The sequence below is a fragment of the Leopardus geoffroyi genome, chromosome A1, assembly GCF_018350155.1.
Source record: "Leopardus geoffroyi isolate Oge1 chromosome A1, O.geoffroyi_Oge1_pat1.0, whole genome shotgun sequence".
Taxonomy (NCBI): Eukaryota; Metazoa; Chordata; class Mammalia; order Carnivora; family Felidae; genus Leopardus; species Leopardus geoffroyi.
Genome location: NC_059326.1, coordinates 173,894,792 through 173,916,055, shown reverse-complemented (window position 1 = coordinate 173,916,055; position 21,264 = coordinate 173,894,792). Strand labels below are relative to the sequence as shown.

The window sequence follows — 21,264 nt, the reverse complement described above, 5'->3', positions numbered from 1 at the left end:
GAGGGTACTGGCCAAACCCAAGGAAAGGAGTCTGGCAGCAGCCACCTTTACCAGCCTCTCACCCAGGTTTAGAGGGAGCTACCACCAGGAACTTCTGGTCTTGCCTCTTCCCTCCCACTTGAAGCTTCTTACTTTCTGGGAGCCTTGGTGTCCATGGCTATAACAAGACAACAAGAGAATCCCTATCTCGCAGGCTTGTTCAAGAATCAGCAAGGATCAAGGTTGCAAAAGCATTCCATTAGAGGTTGTCTTTCCTCCTGGAGAGGGAGGCAGCAGACATATACAAGTTGGGACACCCACTTCCAGCCGGGAGGGGTTCTGGAATAGCCTCACCTTGTCTCAAGGCCATGAAGCTGGGAAAGTTCTAAGCACAAACTGAGCCCTGACACCAGTTATGGCTTCCGGAGAAATGAGAATGATAATAAATAAGTGTAAAAAGAGTTAACAACACACCCTTTAAGCCAAGAAAAAAAAAAAAATACGTCAGGAGGGACAGTCACAATTTTGTGGACTGAGAGGAGGTGTGAAGGGCTGGGCCACAGGGCTAGGAGGAAATGGGGTGAGGGGGGTGAGGGTTCCCTTCCCAGCCCCGGGAGATGGGGAGGAACGGAATAGGCTGTGTGTGGCAGCTGCTGGAGGTGCTGCCCCCCCTGGCTGAAGCAGCTGCTCCTCCTGTGCCCAGGCCCAGCCCATGCTTTGTGGCCATGCTTGTAACAGGCACCTAGCGGGACAGCGGCGTCTGCTTCAGGGACATGAGCACTGAACGCAGGCGGGACACATCTTTGCACTGCTTGCTGCTCTTGGGGTTGAAATCACACAGCTGAGCCACCTTCTCCCATTCTGTGCCTGGGGTCTCCTCCTTGGATTCCTTCACGAAAGCCTCCTCAGATGCCCTGCAGGTGGAGAAAAGACAGAGATTTCATTGCTGTCTGTCTTTCCCCTGAATCAGTGATGCTCAGCTCCCATTGAGTAAGCTGCTTTGCCCAGCCTACTCTTGGGTCCTCTGTCCAGAGTTAGCCCTGTGTCCTATGCCCTCAGGTCCCCAGAAACAGCCTTGGCATCAAAGGAAGCCTACTTTGGTCCTGCCTCAGGGCCTTTGTACTTGGCTGTCACCTCTTCTGGAATGCTTTCCCCTATACCTGCTCGTGGCTTGTAGCTTCTTTTCATTCAGGTCTGAGTGCAGCCCTCACGTCCTCAGCAAGAGTTCCCAACTGGGGCGCCTGAGTGGCTCAGTCAGTTAAGCGTCTGACTCTTGATTTCAGCTCAGGTCATGATCTCCCGGTTCGTGAGTTGGAGCCCTGCATCAGGCTCTGTGCTGACAGTGCGGAGACTGCTTGGGATTCTTTCTCTCTCTGCCTCTCCCCTACTCACTCATTCTCTCTCAAAATAAAATAAAATATAAAAATAAAATAAAATAAAAGTTGTTGGGAATCCCAACAACTAAAGAACCTTGGAGGCACCAGTGTAGTAACTCAGCTATTTTAAACATTTCCAAAACCTTGACAGAGGTAGGACATTGACTAACCACCTTATTAACTGGTTCAGCATTGCCTCTATGTTCTATGGACCCAATAAGTATTCCCCCAGAAAAGCATTCTGGTCAAATACACATAGAAAATGTAGTTAAAGAGGATCTTAAAAGTGAGACTTTCAAAGCCTTGAATGTACTGATGTTTATCCTGAACCTCTAAGGTGGAGTATAAGATGCAGATAGAATCTACCACATTCCAAGCATATTTGACTACAGAGCTCTTTTTAGCCCAGAATGACTTATCTCCATGGAACCACAGCCTGGGGAATACTCCATTGGAGTCTTTGCTTTTGGTTGGAATCAAGTTAGGATGAAAACTGATGGTTTCTTCATCAGAAGTTCTGGTGGACAGTTCTAGAAGCCACTGATTAAGGAACAGTGGAGAAACAAAGTACAGTAAATACAGTGCAGTGGACAAAACCCAAATGTGGGAATCTAAGAAAAGGACAATAACTGATCTCCAGTGGAGAGGGCTGGGTCTATGTCTTATTTGGCCAGCAAGGGTCCCTGGAAATCCCCATTCCCCTCATGGCCCCTTCTGTATCTCAAGCAGGATCAGTTCTGCACATGTCAGGCAGGGAGCTCTTAGGTGATGCCTACAGGCTGTGCCAAGAATGAGCTGGCCCTGGATGAGGTGACGTGGCCCCTCCCTAGTGATCTTCCTTTCCTTCCATGTACTCATTTCCTTACCTATAAAGTGAGAATCAGCCTCCACCTTGCTGATCTGTCTCACTGGCCTGAGAATCTAACAAAGTGGTGAGTGTGTGCAGGCTTGGAAAAAGGCTATATGAAGTTGGATGACCAGTGGGGCTAAGGCGTGCTGTCTTAGGAGCTGTCCCTTCTAGGTCAAGAAGCTCTCCTCTAACCTTGCTGTTCAAAGTGTGGTGCATGGTCCAGCAGCATTGGCATCACCATGGGGCTTGTTAGAAATGCAGAGTCATGGCCTCACCTCAGTCCTACTGAATTGGAATCTCCCTCCAACAGATCCCTCAGTGATTCATAGGCACAGAAAAGTCTGAGAAACACTGATCTAGACTCTTCCTCTCTTCAGGAGCCCCCGGCGCTATTTCCTCAAGCGCAAAAAGAACACTCAACCACTTGTATATTCCCCAGCACCCATGCCCCTGTCATCCCACTCTTCTGTTTGAAACCTATGGATCCTGCTTTTAGGATCAAGTCCCAGCTTATACATCTGGCACAACAGGCATTTTGCAACTAGCCCCAAGCTGACCTCCCATCCTCAGCTCCCACCCATCCATCCCCACAGCCCCAGCACTCCACTCAACGAGGCTGCCCTTGTCCTCTTCTAACACATCCCTTCCTTCTCATACTGAAGGTCCCGCATCTCTGAAGCCGCTCCCCCAGCAGACAGTGGCTCCTGGAGTTCAGTGTGCCCTTCCATACCGCCCTTATGACAACACCCTCCTGACCATGAGCAACTTGGGGGGACAGGCTGTGCCTTATTCCTGTTCGAACAGAGACTGGCACTGGGCGAGTCCCAGTAAAAACTGGCTGAAAAACAGGTTGTTTCTCAGGTGGGTCCTGTGCTCTGTGAGAGAAGTGTTAGCCCAGACAGCATCAGAGGCCTGCCGAGGGTGAACCCAGAGTGAGGAACAGCAAATACTGGCACACACGCACGGGGCAGACATCACACATTCATCACTGCTTCTCCTTCAGCTTCAACATCCCCAACACATCTTCCAAGCTGTCACTACCAATCATTTGGGGGTGACATGAGAGGAAGCCTCTGCCATCTCAGGTCTAGATTAATCACAGTCCTAACTAGACTCCAAAGGGGAACATGTGAGAGGGGCCCTGGGTGGTCTAGGCAGGGTCTTGTAGCCAAACTTGGGCTGAAGTTTTGAGGAGGAGCAGTGCACTTGGGGGCAGGAGGAGAGAATGGGAGTGTTCCTGGGAGCATCTCTTCTTTATGCTTCTGACAGTCCATGTTTGGTTCAACAGAAGACTCCACCCCACCTCCCAGCCCTAAGAGGCCTCTCAGAGGGAGGGAGTTTGACTGTTTGCATTTGCCCCTCCCACCATTTGCCTGTCCCCGCTGGGATGGCCCGTGCATTCTTTCTCTGCTCAGATTTAGCAAAGCTGCCTCCAGGCAGAATAGATACTCAATAAACATTTGCCGCAGGGATAGAGGAGAAGGTCTGTGCCTGCACTAGCCCTGGAGTGCCACCTGCTCTGGTCATTGCCACCCCCACCTCATTTATACCCCACAAGCAGGAGACTCAAGAAACCATGCCAGCCCCACAAGGGGTCCCTCGCCCTCTCCCAGTCCCTGACAGAGGAGCAAAGAAGACACGTACACATAGCCGATGATATCAGCATCTGGCTGCTGGTAGAATGCTTTGTCAGCGATCCTTGAGAGAGAAGGGTTAGGTGGGGGAAGACAGATGGCAAGACAGACAGGCAGAGGGTTAAAGAGAAAGGGAGACAGCGTTAGTACCTCCAGTTGGAGCGTGTTAGGAAGCACAGTTCTGTAACGCTTGGCAACTATCCACAACCCGGAGAGGAGAGCGGGGATCCTCCACCGGCCTGAGTGCCTCTTCTAAAACTGCGCCGATCGTATTACTTGTCCTGTTCACAAATCTTCGGTGGCTCCTCACCACCCCGTCTATCCAGCCCTGTTATTGGAGGCCCTCCACCCGTGACCCCTCCTTCCTGTCTTCCCTCCTACCACTCCCTGACTCCCCGGTGCCTGAGACACAACATCCTTTCTTTCATACTATGCTGTTCCCTGATCTAGAATACCCTCCCCCAACACTGCCCTCTTTTCCCTCATGAACTTCTAGTCATCCTCCCAAGCCCAGGTCCTCAGACACAGAGGTCTCTCCTCCACCCACAGCCCTTGCTTCCATGGCCTTCTTGCAGAGAGCTCTACTGTTGAGTTCACCTGCACATGTGTGCTTGTCTCCTCTGAGCTCTTCCAGGATACCGACAGGGTCCTCAGCTCTGTTTCCCCAGGGCCCAACCCAGAGCCTGGCGTGCAGCAGCTTCTTGAACAGAAGTGCGGCAGCTTCCCAGAGCCAGCCTTTCCTTTCTGGGCAGGCCAAGTACCTTGAAGGACACAGCCTCAAAGGCAGAGCTGCTGGCCAGAGTCTCAGAAGTGGTCTGAGACCATGTCCATGCAGGTACCCTCTGGTGGGCATCCACTGCCTGCCTGCCCAGCATCCATCCGCCCCTTCCAGGAAGGGCCCCTGATTGTCTTTTGCAGGATCAGGCTGGCCCCACTTCAGTCCCTGTGGTTTGGGTGAGACTGACCCCATGCACACTATCGCTGGACTATCAGGGTCCCTCCCCCGGCACAGTCACTGGGCCTGGAATGGGCACAGGACCTACACCAAACCAATGAGGGTCAGGTTCAGGATTTCAGCTGAGCTATTGGGAGCAAGATGCTATTTTCACTGAAGTTGCCAAGAGAATGGCAGAAGCCTGGAGCTTCTGGTGGCCATCTTTCTGCCCCATCCCAGGACAAGAGAGGAATGCCGCATGGAGAGACAGTAAAAGTGAGCACCAGTCCACTTTGTCTGAGCCCCTGAGCCTAGTGTACCTGGAGTCCCACCCCAGCCTTTTCAGTTACACAAGCCACTAACTTCCTTTTATTCTTTAGCCTCTCTGGGTTGAAGTGTTGCCATTTCTACAGGCAGTAAAATCCTCTACCCAGGTTGGTTCTTCACTCCCAGCCAGGCCTGTGCTCCCTGTGACGCTAACTGCTGGGCCCCAGACAGTCTGGCTCCCATGCCAGGGTCCTGGGACCTCTTCTGCTGACTGCAGAACTTGCTTCTCTCTGTTGTGGTAAGATGACAGTTCACCAGTGTACCACCTCTGAAGGACTCTGAACTCCACAGGCAGCTGAGGAAGCAGCCCTGAAGGTTTCTGCTTCTACTTCCTCTATGTTCTTGCCACTAAATCGCCATCCTCAAGACAGTTCCCATCCCATAACTTGTCTCACTGTCCCCGTGGCTGGCTTCATGTCCCCACAGCCCCCTCCTGTCTCCATAAATCCTCTCATGTCCCCGCAGCCCCCTCATGTCCTCACAGCCCCCTTGTGTCCCCACAGCCCCCTCATGTCCCCACAGTCCCCTCAGGTCCTCACAGCCCCCTCATGTCCCCATAGCACCCTCGTGTCCCCACAGTCCCCTCGTGTTCCCACAGCCCCCTCGTGTCCTCACAGCCCCCTCATGTCCCCACAGTCCCCTCGTGTCCCCACAGCCCCATATACCCATGGTCCCCTTGTGTCCCCACAGTCCCCTCGTGTCCCCACAGCCCCCTCGTGTCCCCACAGTCCCCTCAGGTCCTCATAGCCCCCTCGTGTCCCCACAGCCCCCTCGTGTCCTCACAGCCCCCTCGTGTACCCACGGTCCCCTTGTGTCCCCACGGTCCCCGCATGTCCCCACAGTCCCCTCGTGTCCCCACAGTCCCCTCGTGTCCCCACAGCCCCTCATCTCCCCACAGCCCCCTCATCTCCCCACAGTCCCCTCATGTACCCATAGTCCCCTCGTGTCCTCACAGACCCGTGTCCCCACAGTCCCTTCATGTCTCCACAGTCCCCTCATGTCCCCACAATCCCTTCATGTCCCCATAGTCCCCTCATGTCCCCACAGCCCCCTTATGTCCCCACAGTCCCCTCATGTCCCTATAGTCCCCTCAGATCCCCACAGCCTCCTCAGATTTCTATAGCTGCCCTCATGTCCCCATAGCTCCTCTCACCGGTTGTTGATCTTGTTCTTCTCGACTTGTTCACTCTGGCGCTGGTTCCACTCCTCCAGGTCCTTTTTGGCTTTCTCCCGCCACTCCTGTTCTGTCACCTTGGAGGCAGCATCTGTGATCCCAACAGGAGAATAAGTGGCAGCTTTCTTGTAAGAACGTGAGAGCACAGCTGCCCTGGCTGCTTCTCCCCTTGGCCCTTGGCAGGCAGCCTCAGGGCCCAACCTCACCCAATACCCATATTAAGGCAGTGCAGGGGGAAGGGGGTCCTCTATCCTAAGGATTCCCCACCCCCCACCATATCCCAAACAGTCAACCCAGCTGGAGCTGCTCCAAACCTCAGCCTGGCCCTTACCCAGCTCCTGCAGCCGTTTCCTCTGCTCCTCTCTCCACTTGCGGATGCTCTCAGGTTCCTGAGTCAGTCTGTCAGCCTGGGCAATTGCCGCATAGCCGTCTGCTGGACCGTTAGCCTCCTAGGGCACAAATACACAGCAGCGTGCACAGCTCGTGCACCTGCCCCTTTGTCTCTGCTGCCTGACTGCCAAGACACCCCCTGCATCTGGATTTCCCAGCAGTCCCCAACAATCTCCCACCTGCTGCCTCTGGTGACTATGACTAGACCCTGCCTCTATACTTGCTGTGCCCTTTGCCAGCAATCTTCCCACTGGGGGACCCTGGGAAAGTTACTCAGCCTCCCTGTGCCTCACTTTCCTCATCATGAAGCAGGCTCAGTAAGACTATCCACCTTAACACTGATGTAAGGTTGAAATCAGTTTTAAAATGTAAAGGATTTGGAGGAACCTAGGTGGCTCAATCGGTTGAGTGTCCAACTCTTGATTTCAGCTCAGGTCATGATCTCATGGTTCGTGAGATCAAGCCCTGCATCAGGCTCTAAGAAAACAGTGTGGAGCCTGCTTGGGATTCTCTCTCTCCCTCTCTTTCTGCCCCTCCCCTGCGTTTGCCCTCTCTTTCTCTCTCTCTCAAATCAGTAAATATTTTAAGAATATATATTAAAAAATGGAAAAGATTTTGAACACTTCTTGGCACAGTGAGTCCCTTGTGTTACTATTATTAAAGTCTCTCTCTATTACAATCTTATTCACCCACTAGCACTTACACAGTCTGAAAAAAATCTCACTTTATGTTTGCTTGTCCATTGTCTGCTTTATGTTTGCTTGTCTCCATCAGAATGACACCTTCGTGACAGTAGGGTCCTTGCCTAGCCTGCTCATCACCCTGTCCTCTGTGCCCAGCACAGTGCCTGACACACAGAAGATACTCAATTAGCATCTGCTAAGTGAACAGGCAGCGCTGAGATAGGCAGGATGGCCATGGCTAAGACTGCACAGTGGTATAAGCCTTGCTGGGCCTGTTTTTTCATCTGAAAATGAGAATAATAATAAAACTACTTCTAAGAGCTGTTGTGAGCCTTTGACGTGACAGTATTTGTAAGACATTTAGAAGAGTGCCTGGGAGCGCCTGGGTGGCTCAGTCAGTTGAGTGCCTGACTCTTGATCTCAGTTCAGGTCATGATCTCATGGTTTTGTGAGTTCGAGCCCTGCATTGGGCTCTGCGCACTGACTGTGCCGAGCCTGCTTGGGATTCCCCCGCTCTTCTTCTCTCTCTGCACCTCCCTCACTTGCACTCTCTCTGTCTCTCTCAAAATAAATAAATAAACTTAAAAGAAGAAGAAGAAGAAGAGTGCCTGGCATGGGGTGATGGCTCAATGAATGGTAGAATTATCATAATTATCATAATTATTCATTCTCATTTTATAGGGGAGGAAATTGAGGCCAGGAAAGATGGCATGCTGTAGTGGCAGGCATCCAGGCTTCTGACTCCCAGGCCAGGGCTCTGCCCACTTCCCTGTGCTGCCTGCCTGAGCTAGGGACTCCCAAGTGCTGGGGCTGAGAGCTCAGCCCAGCAAGGATGTGGTTCCCCTCTGGTCTCGCAAAGCCAGAAACCTTTTCCAGTCCAGCCCCATGTCCTGCCTCCTCTTCTGGCACTCTGCTGGTCCTACACATTCCAGTCTTCACACACCCCACACACTCCTGCAGCCCCGCCTCTGTCTCCTGCTTTAGCTGCAATTGTCTCCCCTCCCTTCTCCAGCTGATGAAATCTTGTTCCATCCCACGAGTTTCCAGCTCTGAAGTCACCAGCTCTGGGATATCCACCCCCTTGGCAGATTTCACACCCCTTCTTCTCTGTGCTCTATCACGGCCTTCACCTTCTGCACAAGAGTCTCCCCGCTGAACCAGGAGGTCCTGGTGGGCAAAGCTGGACCTTATTTATAGCCTCTGGTTCCCTGTTCCATCCTTCCATCGCTCCCTGTGCTCTTCCTTCAAGCACTCATCAAAACTGTCAGGAACTTTGGTGTTTAATGTCTTCTCCCCACAAGACAGTGTCTGGGGCGCCCTCTGTCCAGGAGTGCTCCCCACTGTCCTTGGCACACATCAGTGCTCAATAAGCAGTGGCTGCATGGATAAATATCCCTGGAGCCTGATGTGCCCAGATCAGAGGAAGTGCTGGGTAAACGCTTGCCCAAAGGGGTGTGGGCAGCCAGGGTGAAGGAGCACACAGCGGGGAACAGGAGGGATGCAGTCTCCAGCTGTCTGGGGGGAGAGGGAAGGGCAGGCCCAGAGCAGGGTATGTAACCTGGCACCTCCCTGGGCTCAGGCCCAGCCTTGGGTGGGACAGTTGGAACACTGCCCTATTCCTCTTTCCAGCACAGCATTACACTTCAATTTAGACAGTCTCTCACCACACCCAAGGGCCCTAATCTGGAGAACACAAGTTGATCACTAATGCTGAGTGAGCCCCACCCTGCCCCCTTTGGAACAAGACTGTCCTGAGGCCAGGCCACCAGGCCTCCTGCCCAATCTTCTAGAATGTCCCATCTGCAGACAACTGCAGTTACTTTTGTGTATATGTGTTTATTCAGGTGCCGGGTTTCATTGTCCTCATGGCACTACTTGCTATCTGAAATGACTTGTTTGTTTACGTGTTTACAATCTGTCTCCCACCTGCCCCAATCAAGTAAGTGAGTCCCAAGCCTACCTCTGTAGAGTACCTAAAACAGGGAAGGCCCGCTGCAGGATTTCTAGAACATTCATTGAATGAATTATCATATGCTTGGGCTTGGGGACAGGGATGAATAAGACAACCCATTCCCTTAGGGAGTCTGGCATGGAGAGTCCCTCACAAATGAGGACCATGGCTGGGCTATGCACTATAACACAGGTCGGGTAAAGAGAGGGGTCAAGAGAGGACACAGCCATTTTAGCCTGGGGGTATAGCAGGATGGGAAGAGACATGGAAAGGTCATTTCAGACCAGAGCCAACAGCGTTAAGGACCTTGTGGGGCCAGTGCCTTTGGGAAACTCTGGGTACATTGATGCTGCCAGGCATGGGAGGAGAAAGGGTGGGGTGTGTGGGCTGGAGAAGGGTCTCTTGAGCAGGAATTGTGTAACACTGGTGTCCTTCAGGCCCACCATCTCCATAAAACCTGCCCTGAAATTAAGATTCCCAGGTTATAGTGCTTTAAAACTTACAGAGAAATCACAATTAAACAGTTCTCTTTGATCTTTACAACACTACACGATGGATTTTATGATCGGTGTTTTACAGGTAGAGAAATTCTAGCTCTAGAGTCCCAGGGTCACCCAGCTGGGAACTGGTGGAGCTGAGATTCCAACTGAATTCCTGGGTGTGAACTTACTGGCCACGTAGCAGCAGGGACCAAAGTCACTTCTGTGTCACGTGATTTGTGACACGCTTACTCGGTCTCTCAGATAAGTCTACTTGCCCAAGATTAGAGACTATGCCCACTCCTCCAAGTGACCCCCCCCCGGCCCATCCCCCATCTCTCTCATACCCACACACCTCTCTGCAGCAGTCCCCAGGCTCCTGGCAAGGCCCACACAGACTGCCTCACCCTCTGTACTTTGCACACACTTTCCTATCAGCCAAGACCACCACATGCCCCCGGGCAGCCTGGAAACCCACTTCCAGCATCCCCTCCCTATTGTACTCCCTGATTCAGTGCAGTCCGTGGCCTGGTTCAAGTCCCAGCTTTTCCCAGCTGTCTAACTAGAGCAAGCTATTAAACCTCTCGGTGCGTCCTCCTCTTGGTCTGTAAAATGGGAATAATGACAGAACCTACATCATAGGGGTGTCGGGAGGATGAAATGAGCTTACATGTAAAGCTCTTGGGTGATGCCTGACACACTGTTAAGAACTCAAATTCCTCGCTTTGTTTTTTTTTAATTTTTAAAAATTATTTATTTTTTGAGAGAGAGACAGAGACAGAGAGTGAGCAGGAGAGGGGCAGAGAGAGAGGGAGACACAGAATCCGAAGCGAGCTCCAGGCTCTGAGCTGTCAGCACAGAGCCTGATGGAGGCCCGAACTCAGGAACCTTGAGATCATGAACTGAACCAAAGTCAGACGCTTAACCGACTGAGCCACCCAGGTGCCCCTTGGATTCCTAGCTCTTCATACCACCCCTGTATCTGAGCCTTACCATCCTGCACTAGCATCACTCCTCTCCGGGTCTCTGTCCTCCATTACAAGCGAGCTTCTTTGAGGAGGACAACAGCTGGTGGATTTGCCTTTACAAACGTCACCCCGAAGGGCACCTGGATGGCTCAGTCAGTTAAACATCCGACTCTCGATCTTGCCTCAGGTCATGATCTCATAGTTCACAGGTCCAAGCCCCACATTGGGCTCTGCATTGACAGCGTGGAGCCTGTTTGGGAGGAGCCTGTTTGGGAGAAGCCTCTCCTTCCTTCTCTGCTCCCCCTCTGCTCGCATGCACACACACACTCTCTCTCAAAATAAATAAACTTTCTTAAAAATATAAATAGATAATGAATGGGAGTGGCGACATCCCACTCGGAGTGTGAAGCAGGGCCCACATGGGATAACTGCCGTGGGCCCCTTGTAACCTGGAGAGGATGTGCATGTGTGGGGGCCAGCAGGGCTGTGTGGCTCACTGCTGGGGCCTAGCAGGCCCTGTGCATGCGGCCCATGTTGCACCATGTCCAGGAAGAGCACCACAGTGCTGCCAGCACACTGAGTCCTGGGAAGTCGTTTACTAGCTCCTCTTCTCTGGCTGCTCTGTGGACTTATTTTCCCAACCCCTGCCAGTGAGCAGCGAGGTTGGGAGCCACAGCAGGGCTCCTCTTTAACCACTTAAGTGTCCCAGAGAGGAAATCGGGTCAGCTGCAGGCTGGCAGCTCAGGTGGGCTCCCCAGTGGCTGCAGGAATGCTCTGAGCACCCCCAAGCTCAACAGAGAAGGGGGCAGGAATGGCCAGGACCAAAAAGCAGGAAGCCACAGTCAGGGCCAGGCTTATCTTGGTCCAGTTGCCCAGCGCCCCTCTCCTGAGAGACCTCTCTGCTGGACATCACCATGAGAGCCTCCCCGGGTCAGGCTGGCCGAGGATGTGCTGTGACTCTGGAGACAGGAGGATGAAGCATATCCGTCTTTGGGATTGTCCATCTAAAGCTAAGCTAAGCTGAGCCGTTGATTCCTCTAAGTAGCTCAAAGGGGGATGATGGCAGTGAGTGGGGGGAGAGAGAGTTTGTGCAGGAGGGGGGAGTCCTGCAGGGGCCTTCTATCCTGTCCCTGGCGGTGCTAGATGGAACTGGAATAGGTGTGGGCAGACTTATCCTTATGCCTTGAAGACCAGGTTTATAGCTGGACCCCCTTGTGGTCCGGAGGCTGCCAGGAAAGAATAAGAAATGTATTAAGAAAGCTCTGTCCAGGACACTTGAAAGTGTTGGGCATGTACAAGCAAGGCTTCCCTCCATCCTCCTTCCACAGCACAAACCAGACCCTGGTCTATGCTCAATCCTAAAAAAGTATGCATGGGCTTTCTACCTAAGATTCGGGGGCTGCAGCCAGCCAGTTCCAGCACAAGGGGGTGGGACAAAGGGCACCAGCTCGGGGCAGGAGATCTAGGAGAACAGTTTTGCCACTAGGTTCCTGAGTGACTCATCTCATCCATGACCCCTCCCCTCTCCGTAATGGTTCTAGAATGGCATGGAGTGAAATGATTTACACATAAACACACCTGGATTATTAGCAGTGAGAATAAGAGTTCCCATTGAGACAGGGAAGGAGCCCCGGGGTTCCCTATGGGGAATAGAAAGTAAGTCTGGGGGGCCAGGAAAGGAGAAGATCCTAACCTATAGAAAGGGAAAATTATCTTTTTTTTTTTATTTAATTTAATTTTCTTTCAATGTTTATTTACTTTTGAGAGACAGAGCATGAGTGGGGGAGGGGCAGAGTGAGAGGGAGACACAGAATCTGAAGCAGGCTCCAGGCTCTGAGCTGTCAACACAGAGCCCAATGCAGGGCTCGAACCCACAAACTGTGAGATCATGACCTGAGCCAAAGTCAGACGCTTAACTGAATGACCCACCCAGGTGCCCCTAAGCATTGGCATTTCTTTATTTAAAAAAAAAAATTTTTTTTAATGTTTATTTATTTTTGAAGGAGAGAGACAGACAGAGTGTGAGTGGGGGAGGGGCAGAGAGAGAGGGAGACACAGAATCCGAAGCAGGCTTCAGGCTCTGAGCTGTCAGCACAGAGCCTGTCGCGGGGCTTGAACTCATGGACCGCAAGATCATGACTTGAGCCAAAGTCAGACGCTTAACCAACTGAGCCACCGAGGCACCCCGAAAGGGAAAATTATCTTGCTCATAGTGTTCTAAGTATTTCTGTGGTCCTAAGTATATCTCCAGCTCCAGGTCCACTTTAGGACACAGACTTTTTGGGTCAAGTGAAGTCCTTTTAAGTGTGCCCAGGACAGGGGCCGCCTGAACTCTATGACCTACCAAACTGTACAGGAATAAATGCTGCTTACTTGGAGCTCTCGGGCCGGAAGGGACACAAAGTTCCTAAAGTCCTAGAGCCTGACTTTTCTAGCTCACCGATAGTTGAGTAATTTTCCAGAAATGGGACTTGGCTAGGTTCCTTGTGTAAGGTACCAGCCCATCCCTCTTACATAAAAAAGTATTGTTTATTCCCCACAGAGGATTTGGGAGGCCAGCTCTTCAATAGGGTGGGGCTCAGGAGATCCTGAAGCTGCAGCCCCAGGGGTCAAGGCTCTTTGACCCAGCCAGTGAGAATTAAGCCTCATCCAGCAAAGACTTCACCTCAACTAAGCATGGGTGGGGAGGGACTGTTGCAACTGTGGGGGTCCTGGGGATGCCATTTGTGGTCCAAGTTCTCCCAGTCTACGGACTCTTAAACCGATTTGTGTACAAATGAGGGGAGGCAGTAGGCAAGTACAGAGGGCAGTCTAACTAGAAAAAGGCGGTGTGTGTGTGTGTGTGTGTGTGTGTGTGTGTTATAAGACTACTATGAGGAATTTTAAAACAATCCAGTGAAAGTGAAAGCCTTTTTCTTATCTCACGCCCAACCTTGGGGCTAACCACTGTTAAGCATTGTTAACAGTTGGTACACATCCTTTCAGATATTCTGTGCAGACAGATTTCTACAATAAAAACCTGGACCATACTGTGCATATTATTCTGCAATGGGCTTTTCTACTTAATATATTGTGGGCCTCTTTTCATGTCAATACAGAAAGCTCTGATTGCTCTTTTAAACAACAGCATGGTTTTCCAGTTTACCTACTCAGTCCTTTGATGCTGGACACTTAGGTTGTTTCCAGTTTTGTTTTTTTGTTTTTTTTGTTTTTTTTTAACTTTTTATTTGAGTGTAGTTGACATACAATGTTACATTAGTTTCAGGTGTACAATTTAGGAATTCAACTTATGTATATGTTATGCTATGCTCACCATATAGTTTGTCTGCTCTTATAAACAGTCCTGCAGGGGCGCCTGGGTAGCTCAGTCAGTTAAGCATCCGACTTTGGCTCAGGTCATGATCTCACAGTTCGTGGGTTCAAACCCCATGTCGGGCTCTGTGTTGGATTCTGTGTCTTCCTCCTTCTCTGCCCCTCCCTCGCTCATGCTCTGTCTCTGTCTCTGTTCTCTGTCTTTCTCTCTCAAAAAATAAATAAACATTAAAAAAATAAATAATTGTGCAAACATCTGGGAGTATGGGAGTCCTTGTCCAATTCTTTCCTTAGGGAAATTTTTTTTTTAATTTTTTTAATGTTTATTTATTTTTTGAGAGAGAGAGAGGCAGAGTGTGAGCGGGAGAGGGGCAGAGAGACAGGGAGACACAGAATCTGAAACAGGCTCCAGGGTCTGAGCCGTCAGCACAGAGCCCGACATGGGGCTCGAACCCACAGACCGTGAGATCATGACCTGAGCCGAAGTCAGATGCTTAACTGACTGAGCCACCCAGGCACCCCTCCTTAGGGAGAATTCTAAGAAGTAGAAAGAGTGGATCAAAGATCTGCCCACTTAAAATGCTCAGACATGTTAGAGATGGTCAGTTCAGCCTCCCATCCATGGTACACATGTGTGCAGGGCCCAGTGTGCATCGTGCCACTGTGGGCCACTTTATCTCTCTCTCCCTGATGGACATCACCATGGGCAACCTGAGGCCATGCACCATCAATCCCTGTCTCTAGTGGTTCTTATTCTTCACTCCCTTCCCCTACACAATGGGAAGGGGGAAAGGGAGGAAGGGAGGGAGGGAGGAAGGAAGGGAGAAAGAAAGAAAGAAAACATGTCAAAACCCTCATCTATATTCCCCATCCCAATGCATCAGACATAATGACCAGAATAACTTGCAGCCTTAATCCTTCTGATGATGGGGCCATAAGTTTTTGAGACCCAGGCTGTTGGTCCCTACCACGACTAACACAGAATCTTGCTTACCTGAAACACATCTCCATTGATGGTGGTCCCCATGTCCTCAGAACCAGCTAGAAAGAGAACAAAGAAATGGCGTTATTCATAGCTCAGCTTAAAGCAAGCACAGAATGGTTCTACGTTAGCTCCCTGAGCCATCCTCTGCCTATGCCCATGTGTGTATTAACACCCCCTCCCCACGTAGACATACTGGATGCATAAATAAGTTGGGCTCCATCCATGACTGTTCACAAATCCTTCTCACAGCCGTTATCACATTTGATTGTCACCACAACTTTGTGATGACGTTATCAACCCATTTTACAGATACTCAAACTGAGGCCCAGAGAGGCTTATGATTGCCAAGAGCCACCCAGCCAGTAATAGCCCCTCACCTACCTGAGATTACTTCACCCTCGACCATGGCTAGGAATGGCCTGATTGCCTGTGGAGCCTGTGCCTGGTGAGGAGATAGAGGTGCTGTAGGCTCAGGGCGGTGTCTGTGAGAGCTAAGGAAGAGGGGCCCAGCGCGTCCCTGCCTGTCCCTGCGATGCCTTGAGCAACTGCTCCACCTGGAAGAGCAGGAACTGCAGCCCCCACCAGGCAGCACCTGGCCTATTTTTCCTCCTTCCGCTCCTCCCAAAAGGATTTTCTTTTGCCCTCAACAATGACTCCTCCTGGTCCCTTTCCCTGACAACTGATTAGTCACAAATTCCTGTGGCTTTTGCTGCAACAGTGACCCTCAAATTTGCCCTCTGCCCTCTGCCCCCTGTCCGCTCTATCTGCCCTGTTAGTGGCAAACACCTAGAGGGCCATACTTGTGTCCTTTCTCCTCCCCACTGTCTTCTCCAGAGGTGGGCACAGTAAGAGTTCAGAGACGTGTGGTAAATAAACACGAATAAAACATATCAGAAAAAGAATGGATGGTTTTTGTCCACTCACAGGCCTCCCTGACTCCAGTGTCACACTCTCCCAACCCTCTTTCAAACCATCTGCCAGGGTTGATGTTTTGTAAAGCATACACTTACCTATGTCACTCTTCTGAATAAAAATATAATAAAAACCAGAAAAATATCCACCTCTCATGAACTACAGTGGCCCGTAGGGCCTGCTCCTGCCTTTGGGACTGTTCCCTCTGCCTGGAAGGGCTTCCTACCCATAGCCACACAGGCTGTTCCCTTACTCTCTCTTCAGCCTCTGCCCAAATGTTGTCTTATTAGAGGCCTTTCCTGACCACCCCGGACGTTTACCCCTCTGGCACCGCTCCCTCCTGCCCCTGCAGTATTTCTCTACTTACCCCTCAGCCTGATAGGCTTTTTTGTGCATGTACCTATTATGCACCTTCCCCACTTGAATGGACCCTCGTGAGGGCAGGGACTTTGTTTTGTCCACTGCTGGGGCCCAGCATCTAACACAGTGCGTGGCGGGGCGCCTGGGTGACTCGGTCGGTTAAGCGTCCAACTTCGGCTCAGGTCATGATCTCGCGGGTTTGTGAATTCAAGCCCCACATCGGGCTCTGTGCTGACAGCTCGGAGTCTGAAGCTTGCTTCAGAATCTATGTCTCCCTCTCTCTCTGCCCCTCCCCTGCTCAGGCTCTGTCTCTGTCTCAAAAATAAATAAACACTAAAAAAAATAATAAATAAAATAAAATAAAACCGTGCCTGGCACATACTAGAGGCTCAGTAAATATTTGTTGAATGAGTACGTCAAACCTCAGACCATAGTACGTGAGAACCTCTACACTCTGGCCCTGCCCACTTACTTCCCTGCCTCACTTCCCACCAGTCCCTCTCACAAAACCTATTCTGGTTTCCTCCTTCTCCAAACACAGTAGTGTGCACCCCATGCCTTTCTTCCTGCTTCTCTCTCTAAAGAATGCTCTCTGGAGCCATTCTCCAAGGCCCACCTCACAGGTCACCTCCTTTGGGAAGCCCTCTATCACTTCCCCTACTTCCCTAGACACTGATGGAAGGTTCCAGCTCTGGGATATCGCAGAATATTGTATAGCATCCCCCACACTCTTATGCAGTTATTTGTGACCTTCCAAGGGTCATGCACTCCCTTCTCAAGCCAGTCTCTGTATCGTGTTCACCTCCTAAGGGTTCCTGCACAGAATGGGTGAACAGTTGAGCAGCGAGTGCCAGCTAAATGGAAGGTGAATGGCTCTTTTGGGCCCACTGCTACGTGCAAGGTCTGCCTAAGGCATGTCAGAAACTGTGATGCCTCCTGCCAAAGAGCCACAGGAGGCCACACCAGCTTCCCACAGACAGACAAGTACCCCTTTACCAGCCAGATAGAGCTGTAAGCAGGAACCACAGTGATTTCAGCCTGGGGACTGAAGGGAGGGATACTTAATCTTATGGAAATAATCCCTGGTTGATATACATTATAATTGACTACTTTCAAACAGTGATTGCTTCTGACCAACTATGTCAGCTGTCATTCCTACCCATTCAGCTAGGGCTTCTCCTATATAGGTGGCCTCATCCCTCAGTCAGCAGGGAGCTGATGGAGTTTTAGTGGCAGCATCTTCTGTGAAGGGGCTTCTCCTGGGACGTCTCCTCTACCAGGGCCTAATGCTATCAGGGTACATTCATGATTATGTCAGTCTGTACACTTGGCCTTTCTGGAGGCCCCACCCCACTCTGACCAGACCAGTCTCAGGTCCCTGGTCCACAGTCCTTGTGCCTACCTTGGCCTTTCAAAAGTCTCTGCCTCAGTTTCTCAGTCCCCTGACTGCTCCTCTGGAGATGAAATTTCAGGCTCTTCGAGAATCCACACACACCCACACACAGAATTGAGTATCTGTTCCCACAATGCTTTCTGATTATTGCACATTTATAATCATATGTCCATATTCAGAGGCCTGCAGCCTAGAAGCGCAGCAGATATGAGTCCCACAGATAACCCTGTGGGTGTTGCTTCCCTCAGATTCCTGACCCCTTTTGGAACAAGGGCAGACAGGGTCCAGAACATTCCTGGGAGCTTACTGAGGCCCAGCAGGGGAAACAGGCTTGCCAGGAACTGACTGGGCAAGTCAGGGGCAGAGCCAGGCCAGGGCTCAGAAATCTGGGTGTGAAAATGTAAACCTTCTGGGGCCCTACCCAAGGCTGATGAATGGAAACAAAGTGTCCATTGCTCAGGCTGGCCACAGATCCAGCCCCAGAGGAGAGGCTCAATGTGGCTGAGGCGCAGGCCTATATCGGATACCTCTTTCCCCAGGGGTAACAGGGAGTCCAACGGCAGGGCAGTCAGCACAGTGGCAACATCTAAGAGAACAGCCACAGAAGTGTTGATTGGTGGCAGCTCCGGAAGCCAGCTTCCTCCAGCTCCCAACAGGCCAAGGCACTTTTTCTCCATCCTATCCTGGCTTCTGGCACTATCGCTGGTTAGGAAAGATTACTTGCTCAGCACCATCTAGGCCTAGGAAGGTCAGATCAACTCCATGCTGTCTGGCCACCTACTGAGCCATCATCCCATATTACCTCCCTGATTTTCAGGTCCCACTTAGGAGGGCAGCTGAACATTTGCAGCTTCAGCAAGTATGAGTCTGGAAGGCCTTCAGAGGGCCATGTCTCTGCTTTTCTCCCTGCTACCTCCAGTCTGGGGTCAATCTGTACCCCACTCCTGCCACAAAGGGAACCTCTCATCCAGGCTGTAAGCCCCTGGAGCCCCACTGTCCTGGGATAGGCCACAACCTGCTCAACTCCCAGATGCCTCTAGCTGTCCTTAGCCTAGTTTCTACCTGCCCTTCTCTCTCAGAGGGTTCTGATAACAGCTCTTCTCAGCAGGGCCTCCCGCAGGCCAAGCCAGATTGAAAAAACTGGTGGTTTCAAGGAGGAGGTGTGGACTAATGAATACTGGTGCATGACTATAGGCAGGCATTTCCTAGGAGTTCCCTGGAATGTGTGAGCATCCATAATGAGGTGCTAGGAGCTGCTGTTTGAGAAGACTCCACTCTTGGCCTGGTTGGGTCACAAAGCCACCCCTCCATCCCATTACCTCCTAGGGTGACGGCCACATCATTTGAAAGAGTGTGGGGCCCAAAGTTGGGAGGGTTAGGATCAAGTCTCAGATCTGTCACTCATGGCTGTGAGACTTTGGGCAAGACACTCAGGCTCTCTGGGCCTCCAGTTTCTTAGATGTTACAAAAGGCTTGTTTCATTTCTTTTATCAATGGGGTACTGAGATGCTTCAAGCTCCTACAGCCACAGAAACTGTCCTATTCATTTCTATATCCCCAGTGGTCCTGGCACACAGTAGGCACTCAGTAAAGGTTGAATAAAAACAAATATGACGATAAGGAACATTTTTTTTTAAATTATGTAAGCTACCACTAATTCCAACAGGCCCATAAACCCCAACCAAAATGAAAACATTAACAAGAAGCACAGGCTGTTTTGGAGGCACCCATGAAGGTATCTACTTTTTAGCTAAATATTTTAAGAAACTGTTCTTTCCAGCCAGAACCAGAACAGGAGTATCATTGATAAACACGCTATCAAAGGGACCAGACCCTGGACCCTGATTCTAAAGCTAACCACAGTAGCCCTGGACCACCATGGAAAACCATTAATAGACAGTTAGAAACCCCCAGGAGGCTAGCACCACATCTGACTGAAGCCCTTTGTGCCCCTACCCCCACCTTGGTGTCTAACTCAGAGCCAGGCATATGGAAGACAGTGTGGTCGGGTGGAGAGGGCTTAGAGTCTGACAGAAACAGGTTTAAATCCTCACTGCCACTTACTAGTTGTTTCAGTAGTGTACCTTTTGAGCCTCAGTTTTGCCATCTCTGAAATGGGTTTAATAATGCATAGGAAATGACTAAATGTAAGTAAAGTGACTAACCCAGTGGCTGCAGGATGGCAGGTGGTCCCCAGGAGAGGTTTGTGAGTTCTTGGTGCACTGAGCATCCTCTGCTTTTGCCAGCTGTAGGCAAGAGCTAGGACTGAGGAGCTGGGAGGTCTGTGGTTCTGCCCACACCTGCAGGGCTTAGCTGGGAGTCTGGGACAACCAGCCAAGGGGGGGGGGGGGGGGCTCAGAAGGGACTCTCAGGGCCAGGTTATGTTGGATTCCAGAGCCAGGCAGTGGTGGAGCTGGCCCTGGGATGAAATGTCATGACAAATTCCTGTCCGTGGAGCCACCAGGTCCACAGCCGCCAGGCAGGGCCTCAGAATCCAACAAGATTCCTCCCCATATCTACCAGGTCCCTCTCAGCCCTAGGCCTGCTCCTGGCTGGCCACAGCAGGCCCTTTTCTCTCCACCGCAGGGCCCTGAGGCCGGGTCTGCGCGGCCAGGTACCCGGGTGCGAGCCCCAGGAGCCCCCAGTTCCCAGGCCCCTGTACTGACTCACCCCCACTCGCAGGTCCTAGCTGGGAGAGGGCCGCATGGCTGCCGGCAGGTGCCCCGAAGCCCTCGTCATTCTCTATGCCCGCGATCTCACTCTCCTGCTGGGCCAGGAAGGCAGCCGCCGGGTCCTCCTCCGCCGCCTCGGGCGCCCCGCTCTCCGACGACGAGAAGAAGCCAAAGTCATCAGCCATTTTCCCCGCGTCTCTGCTGAAGCGTCCGCCTGGCGCTCGGCTCTGCCCGGCGCGTGCCCGGCGCTGCGCCCGGCGGCCGCGACACTGTCACCCGAGCCGCCCGGGAGCCGGCCTCGGCTGGGACTGGCTCGGCGCGGCGCGGCGGCCCCGCACTTCCTCTCCGCCACCGGGCCCGGCTCGCCTGTCACTGCAGCTTCAGGCGGGAGGAGCCGGGACGGGAATGCGGTGATGTCACCGGCCGTGGGAGGGGGCCCGCAGCGCGGCCGGAGGTCGCCTCGCAGCGGCCACAGGAGGGCGGCAGCAGGACGGTGGCGCAGCCCCAGGGGCCAGGAGGCCCCGGCAGCGCTCCCGCTCCCGGCTGGCATTGCTCTTTGCGGGGACACCAAGACGAGGCACAGCGCCCGGCCGGTCTAGAGGCAAGCGGACGGGGCAAAGCGGCCGGGGTATGAACAGCTCCGACCGCCAGAGTTTGCGTCGCCCGGCTGGGCCCCTACTTAGGGACCTGGCCCCTTAAATGTTCTTCAGTATGAACTGGTCTGAGAAAGACCTATTTATTCATCTCAGGCAGGCAACCCCGGCCTGGGGAGCACCGGGGCGGGGGGGGGGGGGGGTAGTGGCTGCGCAGACCTTCCTCCTGAGTCATTCTGCGGATTCTTCGCCTAAACTGGGCAGATATTATGAATCCCATTATTATGAGAGT

The 21,264-nt window shown here is 52.0% G+C and overlaps 1 protein-coding gene across 2 annotated transcripts; it reads right to left on the bottom strand.

The window, feature by feature from the left end:
* Window positions 1–441: 441 nt before the first annotated feature.
* On the bottom strand, window positions 442–20,789 carry CLTB (clathrin light chain B). Of its 2 annotated transcripts, XM_045500948.1 has the most exons (6): window positions 20,378–20,770; window positions 15,052–15,098; window positions 6,606–6,723; window positions 6,254–6,365; window positions 3,850–3,903; window positions 442–893 (listed from the first exon to the last, which is right to left on the bottom strand). In XM_045500948.1, exons 1-6 carry the CDS (start codon window positions 20,562–20,564, stop codon window positions 722–724), a joined length of 690 nt encoding a protein of 229 aa, XP_045356904.1. In that variant the 5' UTR covers window positions 20,565–20,770; the 3' UTR covers window positions 442–721. The 2 variants fall into 2 exon arrangements, with proteins under 2 accessions (XP_045356904.1, XP_045356905.1); XM_045500949.1 differs by lacking the exon at window positions 3,850–3,903 and having other exon boundaries at window positions 20,378–20,789.
* Between the last annotated feature and the right edge of the window lie 475 nt (window positions 20,790–21,264).